The sequence below is a fragment of the Schistocerca nitens genome, chromosome 3 (assembly GCF_023898315.1).
Source record: "Schistocerca nitens isolate TAMUIC-IGC-003100 chromosome 3, iqSchNite1.1, whole genome shotgun sequence".
NCBI classification, from domain to species: domain Eukaryota; kingdom Metazoa; phylum Arthropoda; class Insecta; order Orthoptera; family Acrididae; genus Schistocerca; species Schistocerca nitens.
The window spans coordinates 850,260,315-850,285,459 of record NC_064616.1 but is presented as its reverse complement, the minus strand read 5'-3'; the positions used below and the strand labels follow the sequence as shown (position 1 = coordinate 850,285,459).

Below are 25,145 nucleotides of genomic sequence, written 5' to 3'. Positions count from 1 at the left end.
TGTATCCTGCTTTGGTAAAATATCACTAATTTTCTCATACCCTCTTTCAGTAAATATATATTCACTTTCGTTTACACCTGAAAATTCATCTTCACTGGAGTCATCACTACTCTCTTCATCACCATCAGATTCACTTAAGTACGCTACTTTTGAACAAAAGGGAAAGTTAGTATTGTAGTGTCGGCAGACTTGCCAACACTACGCACACTAATTGAAAGAGGCGGCCAAGATGCACGCGCTAACTCACGAAGGATGGAGTGAGGTCTGAAACAGGATACGTAATGAATGTTATAAAGAAAAGTACGTAGCTCCTTGAATACTTAACTTTTAATACATCCTTGTATACATCGTTCTTGATGAGACATCTGGAGATTGTGGCGATACAAGTGAGACTTTTTAGATACCAGCTATCTAAGGCTAATGGCGCCTTGCTAGGTCGTAGACATGGACTTAGCTGAAGGCTATTCTAACTGTCTCTCGGCAAATGAGAGAAAGGCTTCGTCAGTGTAGTCGCTAGCAAAGTCGTTGTACAACTGGGGCGAGTGCTAGTCAGTCTCTCGAGACCTGCCGTGTGGTCGCGCTCGATCTGCGATCCTGACAGTGGCGACACGCGGGTCCGACATGTACTAATGGACCGCGGCCGATTTAAGCTACCACATAGCAAGTGTGGTGTCTGGCTGTGACACCACATTCCTCCCCCGCAAATCGGCGAACGGTCGTGTTATAAGGCTTCCGCCCGCCGTGGGGAGGACCCCATGTTGGCGGATGCGATGAGGTGGGGAGCCTAACAACAGGCGAGGCTGTGCCACCCGCACCCGGCCATTCGGTCCGAGGGGAGCTAGGAAACGCCCGGAAACCTAGTCCAGGGTGCACGTCAACATGCGGTGTATGCGCCCGTAATGAGACAGGAGGGGCCGAAGGGTCGACCTCCATTGCGTCGGGGGATCCGACGCGCGATGACGACATCTGGTCCGGAGCGGGCAAGAGTTCCATGGCGGAGGACATCTGGTCACGGGAAGCGATCGGCGGCACGTGACCCAGGGCGGCGCCAGGCGGTTGCAGCGACGCGTCCACTGCAGGCGGCGCCGGCGGGAGAACAGGCGGCGGCGGCGGCGGCGGCAGCGGCGCGTCGCCATGGGGCAAAATGGAAGGCATCGTCGGTAACACCTGGGGATGAGGCGAGCCAGTAGATGGGTCCCCAGGGCGCTGACCGGACGGCACCGTCGCTGAAAGCAGACGGGGAGCGGCAGAACCCAGGCAACGACAGAGGCGCAGCTGATTGAGATGCCGACGCACCTCACCAGAGGCCCCCAAAACCAAATACGTCACGCGGCCGAAACAGCGAAGAATGCGCCCTGCGAGCCAACGCCGTGAACCTCGATAGGTGCGATAAAATACAACGTCGCCAGGAGCAAAAACAGGAGTCTGCCGCGGCACAGGAACCTGATGCGGTGGATGCAGCAAAGACATCAAGGTTCGATGAGGACGACCGTGGAGCAACTCAGCCGGCGAGCGACCATTGCGTGGCTGAGAGCGATACGAAGACAAAAAGAGCAACAACGCGTCCTCCGGAGAATGCGACGCTTTCAACTTCAACATCTGGGACTTGAAAGTCCTGACCAATCGTTCAGCGGCACCGTTTGACTGAGGCGAAAACGGCGCGGATGTCAGATGTTGAATACCATTGGCCTTGCAGAATGACTGAAATTCTGCGGACATGAATTGTGGGCCATTGTCGGAAACAATAGTCTGTGGAAGACCGTCAATGCAAAAAATAGCAGACAACGCTTGGATGGTTGCAGATGACGTCGTGGAAGACGTCCGGACAACAAAAGGAAAATTACTGAAAGCATCGACCACAACCAACCATCGAGCATTCCAGAATGGACCAGCAAAATCGATGTGCAAGCGTTGCCAAGGGGAAGTGGCTGTCGGCCATGCAAAGAATTTCCGCGGCGGTGCGGATTGTTGTTCGGCACACGCCATGCAAGAAGAGCACATATTCGTAATCGCAGCATCGATTCCGAACCAAGTACAGTGCTGACGAGCAAGTTGTTTCGTGCGCACTATACCCCAATGTCCTTGGTGAAGAAGCCGTAAGACAGAGGACTGTAACGAACGCGGGACCACGTCTCTGGACTGATCATTATCAGAACGCAACAACAAAACACCACGTCGTACAAAAAGTCTCTCCTTGTGAGCAAAAAATCGGCGAACCAGCGGATCCTCGAACCGCGACTTCGACAAGGGCCATTGCGTAGCAACAAAACTCAAAACAGTAGCAAGGACAGGGTCAGCAGCTGTGGCTGTAGCTACACGACGAAAATCAATCGGAAACGATTCGACCACGTCATCGGTTTCCGCATCAATGAACATGCAAGCAAGTTCGGAAGAATCGAATGCCTTATCCTCAGCAACAGGCAAACGGGACAACGCAGCAGCGTCGCCGTGCTTTGCACGCGTGGGTTCGTATCCCATCCTCGTCGCCAAAATTGTAGTGTCGGCAGACTTGCCAACACTACGCACACTAATTGAAAGAGGCGGCCAAGATGCACGCGCTAACTCATGAAGGATGGAGTGAGGTCTGAAACAGGATACGTAATGAATGTTATAAAGAAAAGTACGTAGCTCCTTGAATACTTAACTTTTAATACATCCTTGTATACATCGTTCTTGATGAGACATCTGGAGATTGTGGCGATACAAGAGAGACTCTTTAGATACCAGCTATCTAAGGCTAATGGCGCCTTGCTAGGTCGTAGGCATGGACTTAGCTGAAGGCTATTCTAACTGTCTCTCGGCAAATGAGAGAAAGGCTTCGTCAGTGTAGTCGCTAGCAAAGTCGTCGTACAACTGGGGCGAGTGCTAGTCAGTCTCTCGAGACCTGCCGTGTGGTGGCGCTCGATCTGCGATCCTGACAGTGGCGACACGCCGGTCCGACATGTACTAATGGACCGCGGCCGATTTAAGCTACCACCTAGCAAGTGTGGTGTCTGGCTGTGACACCACAAGTATATTCGTTCTTATCTGTATTCATATACCCTTCATCACCTGAACTATCACTGATTTCATTTTCATCATCAGATTCGAGCAGGAATGCAACTTTTAAACAGTGAGGCAGATTATCACTAGATGTTTCAGCCACTTTGTTTTTTGACTCATTTTCTACACAATACACATCGTTTGGACAGTCAGACACTTCTGTTATATCACTTTGAATGATTTCAGCCTTAACTTCATACTTAGTATAATCGTCATATACTTCGATAACTTTCATTTCATTTTCTTCCATGCTGTCATTTTCAGGTAATCGTGCGAAATCCCTACCAGACCCTTCTGCATTAAAATCATTAAGCACCTTTCCATCAACAATAATTTCATCTGCACTGCTTGTAATGTCATGATTACTAACGTCCTCCTTTACATCATTTTTACCTATTTTTAATTGTGCACACGTCTTTTGCGTGGCATATTCTACCTCCCTTTCCTCTTTATTCATCACAACCTCCCCCACATCTACGTCCTTTACCTCATGCACATCATTAACAGTGCCAATATTTCTCTTTTCACTCGCCTTTTCTGTCTCCCTTTCATTCTTTAATAAAGTCTTTTCGCACGAATCCGATACTGAGTTATCTTTATCATATGACATATTAACTTTATTTCCATTTTTATATTCATTTACTACTGAAACCGGCCATCGGAAGTGTCCGATCCCGCCTCTTCTGTCTCTCTCTACGGCAGCCATCTTGTTCTGACGTCTGACATTTGTGTCTGCTGCCAAGTGCAGTGTACGCTGCTCCGGTAACCGCTGGCCCAAGCACGAACGGTCACGTGACTTCGCACTGGGATCGCCACTATGTATCACTCCGCGCCCGTCTGCTATAGGCGCGCCCTTAACCTTCCTGCCCCGTAGTTTACATTTTTCCTTCTCGAATCTAATATTTGACATCTTTTCTTTGGGCCCAAAACCGGTTTCCGCGTGAATCCGGCCCGTAACACACGCGGTTTTCAGTTTTCCATTTCGTCTCTATTTTGGAAATTCCGCGTCATGTATCCTCTACCGCGCGCAGTATAATTTCCCTTGCCTCTCGCACGACCTCTTTGAATCGTGTTTACACGATATCTATCGTTTTCAGGTCGTTCGTTTTGGTCATTGCTTTCGCGCGAGTAATTGTTGTTATGATGGGGACGGGACTCGCGATTCCTTCGCCAGTGATCTTCATCCTCTACTCTTTCCAGAAACGCAGAAAAACTTCTGTGTGTGCTCCCAACATATCGTTTAGAATCCTCGGGCAGTTTCTGCCAGAGAACCCAAACGATCTCAGCTTCAGTCCTCCTAGCCTTCAAATGTATCAGTTACCTGTACCATGATTCGCAGAATTCTTTCATGGTTTGCCTACCTCTGACATCATACCGTCTGGCCATTAGAAATTCACGCCACAACTGGTCTTGTTTTTGTTCTGACCAGTACTCGTCTATAAATTTTTGTTTAAAGGTCTCAAAAGACATCTGGTTATTATCCAGATTCAATCCCCATCTTTTTGCTTCTCCCGTTAGTGCACTAATTACGACATTAATTTTTTCCTGGTCGGACAAATATTCAGGAAAATTTCTTTCGCAATTCTTTATAAAGTCTAGGGGGTGCCATCCGTTATGCCTCTTTGCAGGGTCGAATTTCTCTTCGCCCTCTAATATTTTACTGAAAGGGATCCTTTCTGTAAATTGTGGAGGTCCTGTTTGTATTTTTCTTTCCAAGTCATACATTTTGTCTTGGATTTGAGAAGTGTTATGGTCACACTTCTTTTCGCAATTAACAATCTGTTTGGTTAGTTCCCTACTTTTTTCTGTTACAGATTGTTTGATCTGTGCAAATTTCTCGTTACATTCGGTTTGTATTTCGGATTTAATACCGAAAACCTTTTCATCCACTTTAGTACAGACTAAGGGTTCTATTTGATCTTGGATTTTAATTACTTCAGTGTCAAATCTTTCATTAATGTCATCAATTTGTCCCTGTATGTTGGCAATATTGCCATTGATGACAGTAATTTCGCTTTTGAGGTTTTTAATTTCATTACTCACAATGTCTACTTTTACATCAACCTTCTCAATCTGTTTACTAAGATTCTTGCCCTGCTCTTGCATTTGTTTTGCGCTGCAATTTGTGCCTTAATATTGTCATTTTCTGCTGCATTTTGTTGTCCCTGTGCTGCAATTTGTGCCTTAATATTGTCATTTTGCGCAGACAGTATTCTAAGCAAGTCAGTCAGATCTAGTGTCTTTTCACTTTTAGATTCTACTGCCTTTTCGTTTTCAGATCCTACACCCCTCTCATTTTCTGGTGATTCGAACATATCCCGCGATTCATTAACATAGCCAGTGTCTTCCACAACATCGCTCATATTGCCTTGCATAGTACGGGCGACATTCATAGCTTCTATCTGTTTATTGACATCGGCATGGTATCGTACGTAATTTAACTCGCGCGTAGTGCCATCTGTTGGTGTGCTGCCTGAACTACTCTCGATTGCATTCTGCTCTCGCGTATTTAGATTCATTTCTAATTCCCTGTCCATTTTAGCTATTACTAAGTACTGATACCTTTAATATTCAATGTAAGCTGAACTTTCACTATCCGTTCTGTTAACTAATGTACAGGTTCGTGCCGCTGGACGTTCTATGTTCACTCTGTGTTTGTAAAATGCTTACTACTTATAATTTTTTCCCGCTTGTAGGTGCACTGTTCACGTGTACCATCGCCATCATCCCTGTTTTGTGCGCCGTGTCCATTAGTGTCAGTGATGTTTTCTCATCAGGCGTGAACGGCTCCGTGTTTTTTGTTTTTTGGTATCTACATTGTTTTGCCTGCCATTTTTGATTGTATTCTCTGTGTCCCCTCTATTTCTTACTTATTGTAAATCTCAAGGCTGAAGAGCGGCGTACTCAGGCTGCTGACAGCCCGCCTTGTGTAAGGTGATAAAAATTACAATAACGAAAAAAAAATTGTAGGTGCAAATTGAACAACGTCCTGTCACGCGGCGCCACGTATAACACTGCAACAGCATATTTACGTAGCTTACGTAATCAAATACCAAATTTGGTTTATTACTTATTATGCCCCAACAAAACAAATAGTCCTGTCACGGTCGCCACGTATAACACTCCTGTCTGCTACTATTGTACCATAACCTTAAAGCTGGAAACAGGCTTTTAAATAAAACTATTTTGTTATAGCAATTATGGTATTAAGTAACAGAGCAGTGTTACCCTCTGGGAGGATTTTTGTTAAGTTGACCGTGTTGTACCTAACGGAAATGGCTTACCGGAAATGAGAATCAGAATTACGTAAATGTTTGAACAGTACCAAACAAAATTTTGCCTATCTGCACTGTTCAACAGATAAAGAAAACGGCCGCCAGCCTAACTAGGCAAGAGAATGATTAACATTCTCGTTTAAGAAAGTCGGTATAAGTAACTATAACGGACAAACACAACCTAGACTTGGCCACACGCAAGTGCAATGAACTCTGACACACATATGTTTTAAGATTGAAGCTAACAACTGGAGCAGCACAAACTATTTGCTAAATTATAAGAGATACCGAAACACCCTATTACTTTCAGGCTTACGTAAAGTGAATGGTCTTTATAATATTACTATTAACATGCACTTCTAATACACAAGATACACAAACACTTAGCAAACATGAATATATAAAGTTTCACAACTGCAGCTTTCTCACTTTTACTACAGCGAAACACAATACTGACCAAATTGCAAGAAACTGACTCACCTTTTAGGATTTATTACAGACAATAATGTGATCATTTGCCTTATAAGTCTCAGTCTTAAGAACTTTTAATATTGAAGTTAGCAACAGCACTTTAAATAGCAGTTTTAATAGGAAAGTTATTTTGAGCAAACAATATTTACTTTAACTCACTCTATTGCCACATTAACTTTAACTTTCTTTTTACTAAGTTCAAGAGACATTAATTAGCAAAACTCTAGGCTTTAACTTCTTTTAGTAAGGACACTCGGATATCACTTCAGCTCAAACGGAGAGGAACCTGAGAGGTGTTATGATGAGGAGAAAATCAAGGTTGGTACATAAATTCAGATATAAATTACCTCATATTTCAGCACAATAACACATCCATTAAGCTGATCCTTCACTGTACATCATTATAATATTACGGTACAGTGATTGCGCAATGTGGTGGCAACTGCATATTGGTAGGTGGAATTGCAGGCAGAATTGCTGGACTCTGTCATTTCTTGGTGGCGATGATAGATACAAATTCCAGAATAGCCCAGCTATTTATCCATCCATCCGAGGCATTGGAAAATAACAGAAAAGCCTCTCTCGAAACCAGCACTATGCAATTTTTATACGGCAGTGCACGGACTCGTAGCTCATCTCTGACTGCCTGCTCGTCCTCGACTGACTGCTCGTCCCCGACTGACTCTTGTTCCACCTTTTCCACCTAGGCCAACCACAATTTGCGCGCGCTACACAGTTCCGTTCCCGAGGGGAACCACTACACCTTTTATACACAGAATACTAAGAGCCCTAAGTGAAGGTCAGCAGTTTACATAATAGCAAACAAACACATTAAATAAAACAGAACATTTTCACATATTGACACTTCTACAAAAAAATTATTCACAAAGAATTACAATTATATACAGTAAGTTTTGTTCCCTCCAAATGGGACAAAGTATTTACAGTACAGATACACTACTTTGCATTGAAAAACTACGACATCAAAGTTTTAACAGAGAAAAGAGTATACAATTTTGTGTTATCTATTCAATCAAACACATTTACAAAAGCTCAATGATGTAACATTAAATGAAACAAAGATAAAATAGATCAGTAGAGCATTAGAGCCATGGTGTTACAAGTTCCAGCACATACAACCATCTGCCCAGGTTGCAAAATGCTTCTTCAACCCATCATGATGGATCACCATTATTTGCTGAAAAGTACTGTTCTTACGCTTATCCATTATCTCTCCTTTCCAAACCTCATGTATGGAGCAATGGATGAAGTCCACAGCTGTGTGCCTGCATGTAGTACACCTATTAAAAACCTCCCTGGTCGTCACCGGCATCTCCTCAGCTGTACACATTCTGAACAAGATGACTAAACCAGAGGAAATGACCATTCTGCCTCTTGCGCTTTGGAAGACTGAATGGAATTTTCATGAAACGTTCACAGGTCCAGCACAAGCATCTATCAGCATGAGTTGCGAAATGTAGCTTCAGTCCATCCTGCTGCATCTTCATTATTTGATGAAACTTATTCTTATTCCTACACTCATCCAATATCTGCAATTTTGAAGCATTGTGCAGTGAGCTATGGTTGCAGTCCTCAACTACATGATCACAACTAATATAGATGTCGAACTCTTCCCTGTCTGACATCAACATCTCTTCCACTGAACATGTCACGCAAAGTAAAGACTTACATCTGTCATATCCAGCAGCTCAGTGCAGACTCTCTAGTGGAGGAGGAGATGGGGAATAAGGGAGGGGGAAATGCGGCAGGTGAGGGATGGTGGAGACGAACAGCGCCCTCTGGTGAATTTAGTGCAAAGTAGCTCAATCGATCCATGCTCGTCGAAGTGAACACACAAGCATCTCCGAGTTAGGTTACTGGAGGTAGCCCAGTTGAACTATAAATAAATAAATTAATTAATTAAGTACCCTACCATCCTCTCCAGAGGTAGACCAGTGAGTTGTTGACTTGCTCAATTTGTGAAACTCCCTCGCTTGAATAAATCAGCCAGTTTTTCTGAAATTGTAATCGTCTGTTTTGTTAGTACGTGGTCATCACATTTACCGATTTCCGTCTCACTCGGATAATTCCTTCGTGGCGAGTCATCTCTTAGTCTCCTAGTATGCAATGACTGCTGCAAGACTCACGGCTATATGACCAATTTCAAATGGTTCAAATGGCTGTGAGCACTATGGAATTTAACTTCTGAGGTCATCAGTCCCCTAGAACTTAGAACTACTTAAACCTAACTAACCTAAGGACATCACACACATACATGCCCGAGGCAGGATTCGCACCTGCGACCGTGGCGGTCGCGCGGTTCCAAACTGTAGCGCCTAGAACCGCTCGGCCACTCCGGCCGGCTATAGGGCCAACTGTTTGCGACTTTGTTATCTATTCAGTTAAGAGTCCTGTTGATTCACAGAAACGATTTGCTACAGTAATTATAGCTTTTTAACTTTCGTTTAGAGGGGTACGATTTTTGTGCTGCAGTTCATTATAAGCCGAGAATATTTCCTGTTTGGCGTTAAGCAATAAAAGTAGGCAGTGGGAACAGAAGCGTTATCACGTATGTGAGAATGTTCTTGACGCTGTGCAGCGGACTTCTGACAGCAGCAGACGGAGATTATTCTCAGTGGCCGTTATCAGCTTATGTAAACATTTCTCCCGCGTGCTCTATGCTACGCGTCTGCTGGGCAGTCGACATCGCTACCGTGCGTGAGGTTTCATCATACACAAATCAGGGCAATGGTGAGTAGTGGACAGATTTAATGAAATACGATGCTGTTGTTATACACAATCAACTGTCAAGTAATACTACCGTTTCAAGAATGTATGTGGAGCATCATGAGAAATTTTGAATTCTATGGTATCTCAAAAGGTATATACACGTCTACACACAAGGTGTTCGGAAACGCCCGTTACTCTTGTAGAGGGAAGTGAGTAGATAATATTTTTAATAGGAACCAATGTCGGCAGACATTTGAAAACATGTTTGATAGGTAGGTATGCAATAGGGTAATCGTGGTTGGGGGGGGGGGGGGTTACGTCGGACGAGGTGATGTCATTTGACGTCTGTCCTACCTCTCTCATCTGGTTCGAGCCTCATTCAGGTGTCTGTGAGTGTTGGAGCCACATGGTTTAGTATGCAAAATACACCGACATGATCCTTCCGAATGGCGAAGCTCGCTGTAACCGAAGAGCCGCTCGTCACCTTTACCAAGATCGTTCTCCACAACGTCCAATTCCATCGCATACCCTTTTTGCACCGGCTTCGAGAAAGGATACCTTCACCGTCAGCAGGCGTGACTGCGTTGCTCCAAGGAGACGACGCACACCCCAGTTGGAATAGGCTCCACTGCATCACATTGAAGATAACCCGTCAACGAGTATACGAGCTACTTTTTGCCTATTAATAAATGGAACCGTAAAACATGCCACGCACTGGGTCACGCCTAATAAATTACTTGTAAAAGGGGTCGCGTTACCAACATGTTTTAAAATGGTTGTAGCACTGAAATACAGGGTGTATCAAAAAGAATCACCCGATAAAAAAAAAAAAAAAGTCATAACTATAATGTTATTTGAGATAAGTTCGTGAACAATGTACTGTTGGAAAGAGCAAGCTCTCGGATTTTACATGGTTCCCGCTAGGTAGCAGCAGTGTGCACCCACCTCAGTTCTAGTAAAAATGATCTCGGAACAACAGAAAGCGTTTTGTGTTCTACGTTTTGCGCAGCGCGGGTCAGTAATAACTGTTCAGCAAACTTAAACTAATTGATTGGCGACTCCATGTTGTCTTGTGCACTACGACCAGATAACAGGTATACTTGAAAAAAGAGACAGCATTGGTCGTATATTTTTTACTATTGCAAAATCGATTTTCTGTCACTGAGTGACCATCTTCAGTGCTATATTGTATAACTTAAATTGGGATGCACTATTGTCACTAAGCTTACGGCAATCACATAGACTGACTCAGTCTATGTGATTGCCGTAAGCTTAGTGACAATAGTGCATCCCAATTTAAGTTATACAATATAGCACTGAAGATGGTCACTCAGTGACAGAAAATCGATTTTGCAATAGTAAAAAATATACGACCAATGCTGTCTCTTTTTTCAAGTAAACTTAAACTAACTTATGCTAAGGACAGCACACACATACACACACACATATGCCCGAGGGAGGACTCGAACCTTAGACGGGGGTAGCCCCGCGTGCTGTGGCAACGCGCGTGAGACTGCGCGGCTACCCCGCGCGGCGTACTGGGTGTGGTGTGGATCCTCCTGCAGCACAGAGCGTTAAACGATGGGATGAACAATTTGGAGGAACAGGTTGTTTGTATAAAGGCAAATCGTCGGGCCGTCCCCAAGTGTCTGACACAGACATCGAACGCATCCGTCATAGTTTCACAAAGTGTCAGCAGAAATCCATTCGCCGTGCAGCTTGACAGCTCAATATGCCCCTGATGGCGGTCTGGCGTGTGTTGCGTCGACGTTTACACCTGAAACTATACAAAATTCAGATACTGAAAGGTCTTCGTGGAATTCTGCAATTTCGTTCTTCGCAAGATGGAGGATGACAGTTTTCTTCCACACTTAGTGTTTAGTGACGAGGCAACATTCCATTTAAATGGAAAGGTGAATCGTCATAATTTGAGAATATGGTGTACGGAACAACCACAAGAAAACGTAAAACGTGAGAGGGACTCTCTAAAGTCTTACGTGTTTTGTGCAGTTTCGCGGCAAAAGGTGAAAGCTCCATTTTTCTTTGCCGAGAACACTGTTACAGGAAGCACGTATCTCGATATGCTTGAGAACTTTCTTTTCACACAGTTGGAGACTTCATTTACCAAGAGGATGAGGCACGGTCACCCTGGCATCTGGAAGTGGGGAATTCTTAAGTAAACGGATTACTGAACGATGTATCGGTCGCACTGGACCAAATGATTCAGCCTTACTCGCCTCCAAGGTCACCGGACCTGACGGTATGTGATTATTTCTTGTGGGGGTTTAGAAAAGACTGTTTATGTGCCTCCGTTACCAATAACAATGAATGAACTGAGACTTCGCATAACAGTAGCTGTGGGAGCTATAACTCAAGACGTCTTCGAAAAGTCACTAAAGAACTAAATACATCGTTGTATGTGTGTGCCATCTCTTGGTGCCTGTAATAATGTGCCGGCCGGAGTGGCCGTGCGGTTCTAGGCGCTACAGTCTGGAACCGAGCGACCGCTACGGTCGCAGGTTCGAATCCTGCCTCGGGCACGGATGTGTGTGATGTCCTTAGGTTATTTAGATTTAATTAGTTCTAAGTTCTAGGCGACTGATGACCTCAGAAGTTAAGTCGCATAGTGCTCAGACCCATTTTTGTAATAATGTGTTAGGATGCCGTTTCCATGGAGACATCCAGGTTTATGTGTCTGTCAGTTATCAAAAATATACTTGACGCTTGTATAACACTGGAGGTAGATATCACTCACCAAAGATAAAAGGGGTGTTGTTTGCAGAAGTGGCGCCAGTTTAGCCACATTATGTTCTTGCGGATAATCTGCAATACATCACTGTTCACAAGAGGAAACGATTCATTACAAATAATATAGAAACATTTGGAGATTAGAATAAAAACATATCTTAAGAAGAACAGTAAAATTGTGGAAATTATGTATAGATGTAATTTGTAAAATCGTTAAAATATATCGTGAAAAATAGATCTTAAGAAGAACAGCAAAATTGTGGAAATTATGAATGTGTATTAGCTTTTCGGTTTCTTTAAAAACTTACTCTGCACAGCACTGCAGCTCTTTTACTTTTTCCTCGCGATCCCTGCGCAACCCCGGCCGGAGTGCCCGAGCTGTTCCAGGCGCTTCAGTCTGGAACCGCGTGACCGCTGCGGTCGCAGGTTCGAATCCTGCCTCGGGCATGGATTTGTGTGTCGTCCTTAGGTTAGTTAGGTTTAAGTAGTTCTAAGTTCTAGGGGGCCGATGACCTCAGATGTTAAGTCCCATAGTACTCAGAGCCAGTTGAACCATTTTGATCCCTGCGCAAAATATACGACGGTGTCAACATAGTGGTCGCTCCGTCTTCCTCGAATACAAGTTCTCTAAATTTACCCGTCAGACTTTCACGAAAACTACTCTGTCTTTGTTTCTAGTATTCCCATTTCATCTCCTCGAGAATTTCTGTTACACTTTCGTATTGACTTTATGAAACCGTTACGATCCTGCTAGCGCGTCTCTGAATTCGTCTGATGTATTGTTTTCATTACTTGATAAGGGTTACAAACACTGGAACATTTCTCTAAAATTCGTTATACTAACGTCTTGTAAGTAATTTCCTTTATAGATCCCTTGGATTTCCCAGAATCCTTCGGTCTAATCAGTCTTCCATTCGCCTTCCGTAACACCGGCTTTACGTGGTCATCCCTTTTTATATCTCTTCTTGTTTTACCCATAAATACTCATAAGACGTGACGTGCTCAAGATATTTACAACTAACCTTGCAAATCAATACTATCGCTTTGTATCTCTTCGCTATCATTTTACATTTACCATTCCCTTCTTTCACTGAATTTCGGGAACGCTCTTTTCATGTGAACTATTTACATTGCCGTGAGACAGTGAAAAACAGAAACTAAATTGCGTGCAGATATAGTATCATGTGGAAACTAACTCATTAAAAGTTGTCGCTTTAGTTGCTTGCTAATGAAAATTATTTTTGAAAATATTTGAAGTATGGTTAGTTGCACTGTGAGAAATTTTATTTAAAATCTAGCAATCTTGTATCATGACGTACCTATGCAAACGCTAATAGTAGCTCGTGTTAGTATTATAGGTACTCGGTGCGAATCCCAGTACCAGCAAAAAGTATTTCATCGCCACTATCAGGTCTGGATGTGGAAGAGCGATGATGGTGTATTACATCTAATTCTACATGATTACTCTGTAATTCTCAATTAAGAGCCTGGCAGAAGGTTCTTCGAACCACCTTCAGGCTACTTCTCTACCGTTCCATTCTGGAATAGCGCGGGAAAAACGATCACTTAAATCAATCCATGCGAGCTCTGATTTTCCTTATTTTATTATGACGATCATTTATCCCTATGTAGGTGAAAGAAAAAAAAACCATTACGAGAAGAAAGTTGGTGACTGAAATTTGAGGAGAAGGTCCTGCGGCAACGAAAAACGTCTTCGTTTTTAAGACAGCAAACCAAATTTGTGTATCATATCCATGGCATTCTCTCTCCTATTTCGCGATAGTACAAAACGAGCTTATTTTCTCTGAACTTTTTCGATGTCATCCGCCAGTCCTATCTGATGCGGATCCCACACCGCACAGAAATACCCCAGAAGAGAGCGGACAAGTGTAATGTAAGCAGTCCCTTTAGTAGACCTGTTACGGTTTCTAAGTGTTCTGCCAGTAAATTGCAGGTTTTGGTTTGCTTCCTCACTACATTACATATGTGATCGTTCCAATTTAAGTTAATCGTAAGTGTAATCCCGAAGCATTTAATTGAGTTTACAGCCTTTAAATTTGTGTAATTTATCGTGTAATCGTAATTTATTTTAGTACTCATGTGGATGACTTTACACTTTTCGTTACTTACAGTCAATTTCCACTTTTTCCGCAATACACATATCTCATCTAAATCATTTTGCAGTTTGTTTTGATAATCTGATGACTTTACAATACGTAAATGACAGTATCAATTGCAAAAAACAACTAACAGGGCTGTTCAGATTATTTCCTAGATCGTTTATGTAGATCAAGAACAAAGGAGGGCGTATAACACTTTCTTGGTGAACACCAAATATTACTTCTGTTTCACTCGATGACTTTCCGTCATTCATTACGAACTGTGACCTTTCTGACTGGAAATCACATAACATTTTATGAATACTAGATTCTAGAACAACGTACTGATTTAAGTTAAAAAATGTCTGCGGCATCTCGTAGGGTGAAAGTTTTGACGGTGATCTGTCAGTCGGATGCCTAATGCACTTACAGACAGTTAGTCTGTCCTGAAACTGGGCTTGGTCTTGACCCATTAGCACAGTGGACTCGCATTCTGGAGATGTGCGGTTCAAATCCCGCTTTCTCTTATGGCAAATATCGAGATGGTTCTTTGGAAAGAAAAAGAGGAGTTCACTGTATACAACCTGTATCTCTGCCCCGTTTCTAATGACCCGCATCGACAAGGGGTCGCAACTCATAATCTTCTTTCTTTTCGTCCACTGCCTTCCTTTACAAAATAATATGTAACAACAAACAATGTGAAAACTTTTGACAGTGACCTGCGCGGCACATATTGGACACACTACCTTAGAGTTTCTGTACTCTACGAACACCCACGAATATGGAACGCCACGTACTGGTTGTAACTAAGGACCAATTAAAAATTTTTGTATGATAACGAATCTATTTTGAGTCTTCTCGCTGTTCCCGACTTCAAGTATCTAAGGAAGAGCGAAGGTTATTTTTGATAGGAAAGAAATTTCGGATTAATAATGTCAGACTCACTGAACGAAATGGCGCTGTGGGGTTCCAATTCCTGATGAACCAATCCGCTTTAGGGAAAAGTGTGGTTCCAGTCCATGATGAGCCGTTCCGATTTAGGTTCTCTGTGGTTTCCTAATTCGATCAAATTGAATACAGAGATGGTTTCTTTGAAAAGGGTGCTGCCGATTTCCTTTCGCATCGTTAACCTATTTACAGGGTGTTTCAAAAATGACCGGTATATTTGAAACGGCAATAAAAACTAAACGAGCAGCGATAGAAATACACCGTTTGTTGCAATATGCTTGGGACAACAGTACATTTTCAGGCGGACAAACTTTCGAAATTACAGTAGTTACAATTTTCAACAACAGATGGCGCTGCAAGTGATGTGAAAGATATAGAAGACAACGCAGTCTGTGGGTGCGCCATTTTGTACGTCGTCTTTCTGCTGTAAGCGTGTGCTGTTCACAACGTGCAAGTGTGCTGTAGACAACATGGTTTATTCCTTAGAACAGAGGATTTTAGCCCGCATCTCGTGGTCGTGCGGTAGCGTTCTCGCTTCCCACGCCCGGGTTCCCGGGTTCGATTCCCGGCGGGGTCAGGGATTTTCTCTGCCTCGTGATGGCTGGGTGTTGTGTGCTGTCCTTAGGTTAGTTAGGTTTAAGTAGTTCTAAGTTCTAGGGGACTGATGACCATAGATGTTAAGTCCCATAGTGCTCAGAGCCATTTGACCCAGAGGATTTTTCAGGTGTTGGAATTCCACCGCCTAGAACACAGTGTTGTTGCAACAAGACGAAGTTTTCAACGGAGGTTTAATGTAACCAAAGGACCGAAAAGCGATACAATAAAGGATCTGTTTGAAAAATTTCAACGGACTGGGAACGTGACGGATGAACGTGCTGGAAAGGTAGGGCGACCGCGTACGGCAACCACAGAGAGCAACGCGCAGCTACTGCAGCAGGTGATCCAACAGCGGCCTCGGGTTTCCGTTCGCCGTGTTGCAGCTGCGGTCCAAATGACGCCAACGTACACGTATCGTCTCATGCGCCAGAGTTTACACCTCTATCCATACAAAATTCAAACGCGGCAACCCCTCAGCGCCGCTACCATTGCTACACGAGAGACATTCGCTAACGATATAGTGCACAGGATTGATGACGGCGATATGCATGTGGGCAGCATTTGGTTTACTGACGAAGCTTATTTTTACCTGGACGGCTTCGTCAATAAACAGAACTGGCGCATATGGGGAACCGAAAAGCCCCATGTTGCAGTCCCATCGTCCCTGCATCCTCAAAAGGTACTGGTCTGGGCCGCCATTTCTTCCAAAGGAATCATTGGCCCATTTTTCAGATCCGAAACGATTACTGCATCACGCTATCTGGACATTCTTCGTGAATTTGTGGCGGTACAAACTGCCTTAGACGACACTGCGAACACCTCGTGGTTTATGCAAGATGGTGCCCGGCCACATCGCACGGCCGACGTCTTTAATTTTCTGAATGAATATTTCGATGATCGTGTGATTGCTTTGGGCTATCCGAAACATACAGGAGGCGGCGTGGATTGGCCTCCCTATTCGCCAGACATGAACCCCTGTGACTTCTTTCTGTGGGGACACTTGAAAGACCAGGTGTACCGCCAGAATCCAGAAACAATTGAACAGCTGAAGCAGTACATCTCATCTGCATGTGAAGCCATTCCGCCAGACACGTTGTCAAAGGTTTCGGGTAATTTCATTCAGAGACTACGCCATATTATTGCTACGCATGGTGGATATGTGGAAAATATCGTACTATAGAGTTTCCCAGACCGCAGCGCTATCTGTTGTTGAAAATTGTAACTACCATAATTTCGAAAGTCTGTCTGCCTGAAAATGTACTGTTGTCCCAAGCATATTGCAACAAACGGTGTATTTCCATCGCTGCTCGTTTAGTTTTTATTGCCGTTTCAAATATACCGGTCATTTTTGAAACACCCTGTAATTTTCCTTGTGGCTTGCCTCAGACAGCGAGGCGTGGAACGGACCTCTATAGATATTCCTACACTGGAGTCGCCGCCAGAACGATTATCGCAAGACTTTGGACTACCGCAGCGGCTGACGTGGCCACACCTCTCGGACGAGAGATAAAGGCACAACTGCCCGACGCTCAGCTGTTATTGTGTACGTTTCTATGAACGTTGTTGCCCTCACAATCCGAGGTCGCGCTCCGTCTCTAGAGACCTTGTCGTCGACGACAATCGTCCTTCGTTCATACTACAAGAGCTCATGTGGTGGCTGTGCATTTCGAGATTAATCAGTAGCTGAAAGTACGTGCTCATTTTTATATTTCCTGGGTAACTGATCTACAGGGATTGACCTGATGATCTAAATTCAAGTCTGTAAATCAAGTATGTCAACGCCCCTATGCGAACTTCTTAATTAGTGTCATATAAGTTCACTTACCAAGACTGAAAGCTCGTCAGGAATTTCAATCATTCCTATAGTTCAATTCTTTTATCTTGGCGGCTCGCGCATGCCCGCCCAGACGCTGGAGATTGCTGCGTTGCCAGTTGCTAACGACGCACGCGCCAAGAGAAGCAGTGCCATAGTATAGTATAGTTCGCAAACTTACGTTTAGGAGGGAGCGTGCAGTTTATGAAGTAAAGCCACCACGACCGCAATTAACCCTTTTGCTGCTACAGAGATGTGCTCCCCGCATTCCGCGCTGTGCGCCATTTTGTCATCACCGCACTGTTCGCCTGTGCAGGCACATGGTGTTCCGACTGCTTTGACACACTTATAATTCGATTTCACAAAAACTGTTTGGCCCAAGAATTGGATTTTTACACATCCTCTTGCCTGTACCTTCCTCCCATAAATGACTTAATTTTGTTTCGATGTTCGACGCAGTTATTGTGCAGCATTAAATGTAGTAAACCATTATACGAAATTTTGAAGAGTCTGGAGAGGTAAAAGCCCATAGCGTATACTTTCCGTATGTTCGATTTTAGTTGCCACAATGTTGAGAATTAAATGTGGACAAGATACCAGTATTTCATATAAAATTTACTGTATAACAATATCTCATTTAATTTAAGTACCAGATAGGTGTCGTATGTAATTTTGAGAAATATTCCGTCTTTCGCGACTGTAATAAAAGTTTTATTTACACCGAGCGCGTTTGGCTTTACTTTGAAGCACTTCAATCAATCAAAAGGAAGTAGACAAAATACATTAAACAAAACTGTGGGACATCCAATGATACCAAATCCGACGAATTTGTGGCCAAATTTGTTATAATTGGATGTCCCCTTCCGAGAGGAACTAATTTTCATTAGGATTTCTTTTGGCTCCGTGTGTCGTTTTCAAGAGATTTCAATGTCCCCATTTAAAATGAACACCCTTTATACCATAAACAGTGTTTATAAATTGGGAAATATTACATCTTTAGCGACTGTAATAAAACTTTTATTTATATCAGAGTCATTTCGCTTTTTTCTAAAACGTTATGATTAAAACAAAGTTGGTGAAGTACACAAAACTGAATTGTGGACGTAATAAAACATAGAAACTAAAATACATTGTCAGTGAGGCGCAGTGTGCAAACAATTTGTGTTTGTCACAACGGACAGTAAATACTTGCCAAAACATAGATCAGTCGACGAAAACATTGAATATGATGTTGCCAAAACAGCGAAGCAAAGAATTGCGTTAGACAATCAAGTAGCTCGGCAACGTACGAGTCGAAATTCTGCTCTAAATAATACTTTTAATACTGTCGCAAAAGAATATATCTCAATATGAATAGTAAAACAGCGACTGCGGAAGAGAAGATATACAAACAAAACAGATAACATGAAAATTGTATGTGTGCCTTTTCATTGTTTGTAATTGCTGTGAAAATAAATATTGGAGGACAAAATTAGAAAAACAGAAAACTTATTATGATTATAATGAAGAGACAAAGCACTTGAAATTTCAAAAAATCACATTCAAACGAATAAAATGAAGTTAGGCACTTCGATATTGTTTTTATATAAAGAAAATATTATGCCCCACACAAGGTTTGAACCCAAAACCTTTCACTTAGTACTCAAACATCCTAACCATCAGGCTAACGTAACTCGTCATTGAAGAGGCCTCCTGGATGACTCTAACATATAACGCAAATTACCGACAAAGACACTTGGTACGATCATGAATTACTCACGTTTCGTCGAAGTACAATAGGAAATAAACAATTACCGCTGTCCTTTATTGCGAAAAAGCGGTTCGTGAAAATGATACAAACACCTTTCCTTGCTATCGCCTCAATTAGGAGGTTTATTGCTTGTTTGGTTTAATTATTTAATAGAATATGAAGCAACTGGTGCAAAGAATGCTTTTTCCAAACTTTCTATAAAAGAAAGTCTGCTATCAAAACATTGCTTTTGTTCAATTACATTATTTATGACTGAACATTTCTAAAACTGAAGACACTCGTCCGTGCTGTGCACTGCAGTCGAGCTCTGGCAATGTCGTTCTCTGTTCATTGGCTGACTGTGTTTTGTGACGTCAGAACGAACCTAAACTCGGCCGCCGTCGTAAATGACGCGCACTATTGGAATGGTCTGCATCTACATACATACACCACAAGCTACCCCATGGTGCGTGGCGGAGGGCAGCCTGTACCACTACTAGTCATTTCCTTTTCCACTCCACTCGCAAATAGAGCGAGATAAAAACGACCCTAGTACGAACCCTAATCTCTCTAATCTCTAATTTATCTTCATGGTCCTAGGGTGAAATGTACATTGGCGGCAGTTAGCCTCAAATACCGGTTCTCTAAATTTTCACAATAGTCCTTCTCGAAGAGAACGTTGCCTTTCCTTCAATGATTCCCATTCAGTAATGTAAGAAGGAGATCCCGGGTTCGAGTCCCGGTCGGGGCACCCATTTTCAACATGTCCCCAATTATATATATCAACGGTTGTTTGCAGCTATGGTGTCGATTTAATTATCATTTCATTCTAGAGAAGCTGCACGGACACCAATGGTATCTGTTCTTTCGGGAACAGATACTACCTTCATACAAAGTTAAAATATGGCTACCCGGCCATTGACCTTGTGCGAACGCACACGCCATGCCCAAACTCGTACGGGACTTGATAGATTAATCTGCCACGAACAATGAGTGCGATGGACAAACATGGGGAGCGTGCAAGGGATAAGTCCCTGCATGCGCACTACACTCTGCGTCCTCGGTGGCTCAGATGGACAGAGCGTCTGCCATGTAAGTAGGAGATCCCGGGTTCGAGTCCCAGTTGGGGCACACATTTTCAACATGCCCCCAATAATGTATATCAACACCTGTTTACAACTAGGGTGTCGATTTAATTATCATCTCCGTAATAATTGCGTGTTGCTCGAACCTACTGGTAACAAATCTAGCAGCCCGCATCTGAACTGCTTTGATGTCTTCCTTTAAGCTGACCTGGTGATGATCTACATCTACATCTACATTTATACTCCGCAAGCCACCCAACGGTGTGTGGCGGAGGGCACTTTACGTGCCACTGTCATTACCTCCCTTTCCTGTTCCAGTCGCGTATGGTTCGCGGGAAGAACGACTGTCTGAAAGCCTCCGTGCGCGCTCTAATCTCTCTAATTTTACATTCGTGATCTCCTCGGGAGGTATAAGTAGGGGGAAGCAATATATTCGATACCTCATCCAGAAACGCACCCTCTCGAAACCTGGCGAGCAAGCTACACCGCGATGCAGAGCGCCTCTCTTGCAGAGTCTGCCACTTGAGTTTAATAAACATCTCCGTAACGCTATCACGGTTACCAAATAACCCTGTGACGAAACGCGCCGCTCTTCTCTGGATCTTCTCTATCTCCTCCGTCAAGCCGATCTGGTACGGATCCCACACTGATGAGCAATACTCAAGTATAGGTCGAACGAGTGTTTTGTAATCCACCTCCTTTGTTGATGGACTACATTTTCTAAGCACTCTAAAAATGGTTCAAATGGCTCTGAGCACTATGCGACTTAACTTCTGCGGTCATGAGTCGCCTAGAACTTAGAACTAATTAAACCTAACTAACCTAAGGACATCACACACATCCATGCCCCAGGCAGGATTCGAACCTGCGACCGTAGCGGCCGCGCGGTTCCAGACTGTAGCGCCTTTAACCGCTTGGCCACCACGGCCGGCTTCTAAGCACTCTCCCAATGAATCTCAACCTGGTACCCGCCTTACTAACAATTAATTTTATATGATCATTCCACTTCAAATCGTTCCGCACGCATACTCCCAGATATTTTACAGAAGTAACTGCTACCAGTGTTTGTTCCGCTATCATATAATCATACAATAAAGGATCCTTCTTCCTATGTATTCGCAATACATTACATTTGTCTATGTTAAGGGACAGCTGCCACTCCCTGCACCAAGTGGCTATCCGCTGCAGATCTTCCTGCATTTCGCTACAATTTTCTAAAGCTGCAACTTCTCTGTATACTACAGCATCATCCGCGAAAAGCCGCATGGAACTTCCGACACTATCTACTAGGTCATTTATATATATATTGTGAAAAGCAATGGTCCCATAACACTCCCCTGTGGCACGCCAGAGGTTACTTTAACGTCTGTAGACGTCTCTCCATTGATAACAACATGCTGTGTTCTGTTTGCTAAAAACTCTTCAATCCAGCCACACAGCTGGTCTGATATTCCGTAGGCTCTTACTTTGTTTATCAGGCGACAGTGCGGAACTGTATCGAACGCCTTCCGGAAGTCAAGAAAAATAGCATCTACCTGGGAGCCTGTATCTAATATTTTCTGGGTCTCATGAACAAATAAAGCGAGTTGGGTCTCACACGATCGCTGTTTCCGGAATCCATGTTGATTCCTACATAGTAGATTCTGGGTTTGCAAAAACGACATGATACTCGAGCAAAAAACATGTTCTAAAATTCTACAACAGATCGACGTCAGAGATATAGGTCTATAGTTTTGCGCATCTGCTCGACGACCCTTCTTGAAGACTGGGACTACCTGTGCTCTTTTCCAATCATTTGGAACCCTCCGTTCCTCTAGAGACTTGCGGTACACGGCTGTTAGAAGGGGGGCAAGTTCTTTCGCGTACTCTGTGTAGAATCGAATTGGTATCCCGTCAGGTCCAGTGGACTTTCCTCTGTTGAGTGATTCCAGTTGCTTTTCTATTCCTTGGACACTTATTTCGATGTCAGCCATTTTTTTCGTTTGCGCGAGGATTTAGAGAAGGAACTGCAGTGCGGTCTTCCTCTGTGAAACAGCTTTGGAAAAAGGTGTTTAGTATTTCAGCTTTACGCATGTCATCCTCTGTTTCAATGCCATCATCATCCCGGAGTGTCTGGATATGCTGTTTCGAGCCACTTACTGATTTAACGTAAGACCAGAACTTCCTAGGATTTTCTGTCAAGTCGGTACATAGAATTTTACTTTCGAATTCACTGAACGCTTCACGCATAGCCCTCCTTACGCTAACTTTGACATCGTTTAGTTTCTGTTTGTCTGAGAGGTTTTGGCTGCGTTTAAACTTGGTGTGAAGCTCTCTTTGCTTTCGCAGTAGTTTCCTAACTTTGTTGTTGTACCACGGTGGGTTTTTCCCGTCCCTCACAGTTTTACTCGGCACGTACCTGTCGAAAACGCATTTTACGATTGCCTTGAACTTTTTCCATAAACACTCAACATTGTCAGTGTCGGAACAGAAATTTTCGTTTTGATCTTTAGGTAGTCTGAAATCTGCCTTCTATTACTCTTGCTAAACAGATAAACCTTCCTCCCTTTTTTTATATTCCTATTAACTTCCATATTCAGGGATGCTGCAACGGCCTTATGATCACTGATTCCCTGTTCTGCACATACAGAGTCGAAAAGTTCGGGTCTGTTTGTTATCAGTAGGTCCAAGATGTTATCTCCACGAGTCGGTTCTCTGTTTAATTGCTCGAGGTAATTTTCGGATAGTGCACTCAGTATAACGTCACTCGATGCTCTGTCCCTACCACCCGTCCTAAACATCTGAGTGTCCCAGTCTATATCTGGTAAATTGGAATCTCCACCTAAGACTATAACATGCTGAGAAAATTTATGTGAAATGTATTCCAAATTTTCTCTCAGTTGTTCTGCCACTAATGCTGCTGAGTCGGGAGGTCGGTAAAAGGAGCCAATTATTAACCTAGCTCGGTTGTTGAGTGTAACCTCCACCCATAATAATTCACAGGAACTATCCACTTCTACTTCACTACAGGATAAACTACTACTAACAGCGACGAACACTCCACCACCGGTTGCATGCAATCTATCCTTTCTAAACACCGTCTGTACCTTTGTAAAAATTTCGGCAGAATTTATCTCTGGCTTCAGCCAGCTTTCTGTACCTATAACGATTTCAGCTTCGGTGCTTTCTATCAGCGCTTGAAGTTCCGGTACTTTACCAACGCAGCTTCGACAGTTGACAATTACAATACCCATTGCTGCTTGGTCCCCGCATGTCCTGACTTTGCCCCGCACCCGTTGAGGCTGTTGCCCTTTCTGTACTTGCCCAAGGCCATCTAACCTAAAAAACCGCCCAGCCCACGCCACACAACCCCTGCTACCCGTGTAGCCGCTTGTTGCGTGTAGTGGACTCCTGACCTATCCAGCGGAACCCGAAACCACACTACCCTATGGCGCAAGTCGAGGAATCTGCAGCCCACATGGTCGCAGAACCGTCTCAGCCTCTGATTCAGAACCTCCACTCGGCTCTGTACCAAAGGTCCGCAGTCAGTCCTGTCGACGATGCTGCAGATGGTGAGCTCTGCTTTCATCCCGCTAGCGAGACTGGCAGTCTTCACCAAATCAGATAGCCGCCGGAAGCCAGAGAGGATTTCGTCCGATCCATAGCGACACACATCATTGGTGCCGACATGAGCGGCCACCTGCAGATGGGTGCACCCTGTACCCTTCATGGCATCCGGAAGGACCCTTTCCACATCTGGAATGACTCCCCCTGGTATGCACACGGTGTGCACATTGGTTTTCTTCCCCTCTCTTGCTGCCATTTCCCTAAGGGGCCCCATTACGCGCCTGACGTTGGAGCTCCCAACTACCAGTAAGCCCACCCTCTGCGACCGCCCGGATCTTGCAGACTGAGGGGCAACCTCTGGAACAGGACAAGCAGCCATGTCAGGCCGAAGATCAGTATCGGCCTGAGACAGAGCCTGAAACCGGTTCGTCAAACAAACTGGAGAGGCCTTCCGTTCAGCCCTCCGGAATGTCTTTCGCCCCCTGCCACACCTTGAGACGACCTCCCACTCTACCACAGGTGAGGGATCAGCCTCAATGCGGGCAGTATTCCGGGCAACCACAGTCTTAGTCCGATCGGGGGATGCGTGGGACGAGCTGGCCGTCACCGACAAACCCCCATCCGCACCCCCACAGTGATGCCCATTGGCAACAGCCTCAAGCTGTGTGACCGAAGCCAACACTGCCTGAAGCTGGGAGCGAAGGGATGCCAACTCAGCCTGCATCCGAACACAGCAGTTGCAGTCCCTATCCATGCTAAAAACTGTTTTGCAAAGAACGTCTGAACTAATCTACAGAGAGCGCAAGCAAATCGACAAAATTTAAACGGTTATTAAAATACAAGTTGCCTAGTAAATGCAGTAATGCTGTTACTTGCGCACTGCTGACACACTGCTCGGCGGCGGAAGGAGGCTACGCGATTTTACATTATTCAGGTACTAAAACGCGATGCTGCAACTCTCAAATACTATAATACGCCCGAAATTTATGAATTAAACAATGCAAGTACCAAAAACACGCAAAGAAAATAAGAATTAAACTATGTAACAAATGAGTGAGCTAG

The 25,145-nt window shown here is 44.0% G+C and overlaps 1 protein-coding gene across 3 annotated transcripts in view; it reads left to right on the top strand.

Moving 5' to 3' along the window:
* Nucleotides 1–9,416: 9,416 nt before the first annotated feature.
* Nucleotides 9,417–25,145, top strand: part of LOC126249788 (trimethyllysine dioxygenase, mitochondrial) — a 595,126-nt gene continuing 579,397 nt past the window's right edge. For 2 of the 3 annotated variants that reach the window (XM_049951475.1, XM_049951477.1), the window contains exon 1: nucleotides 9,417–9,539. In XM_049951475.1, the coding sequence (XP_049807432.1) occupies nucleotides 9,537–9,539 (3 nt within the window). In that variant the 5' untranslated portion in view covers nucleotides 9,417–9,536. The remainder of the gene's footprint in view (nucleotides 9,540–25,145) is intronic. The other variant, XM_049951476.1, reaches the window with a different exon arrangement.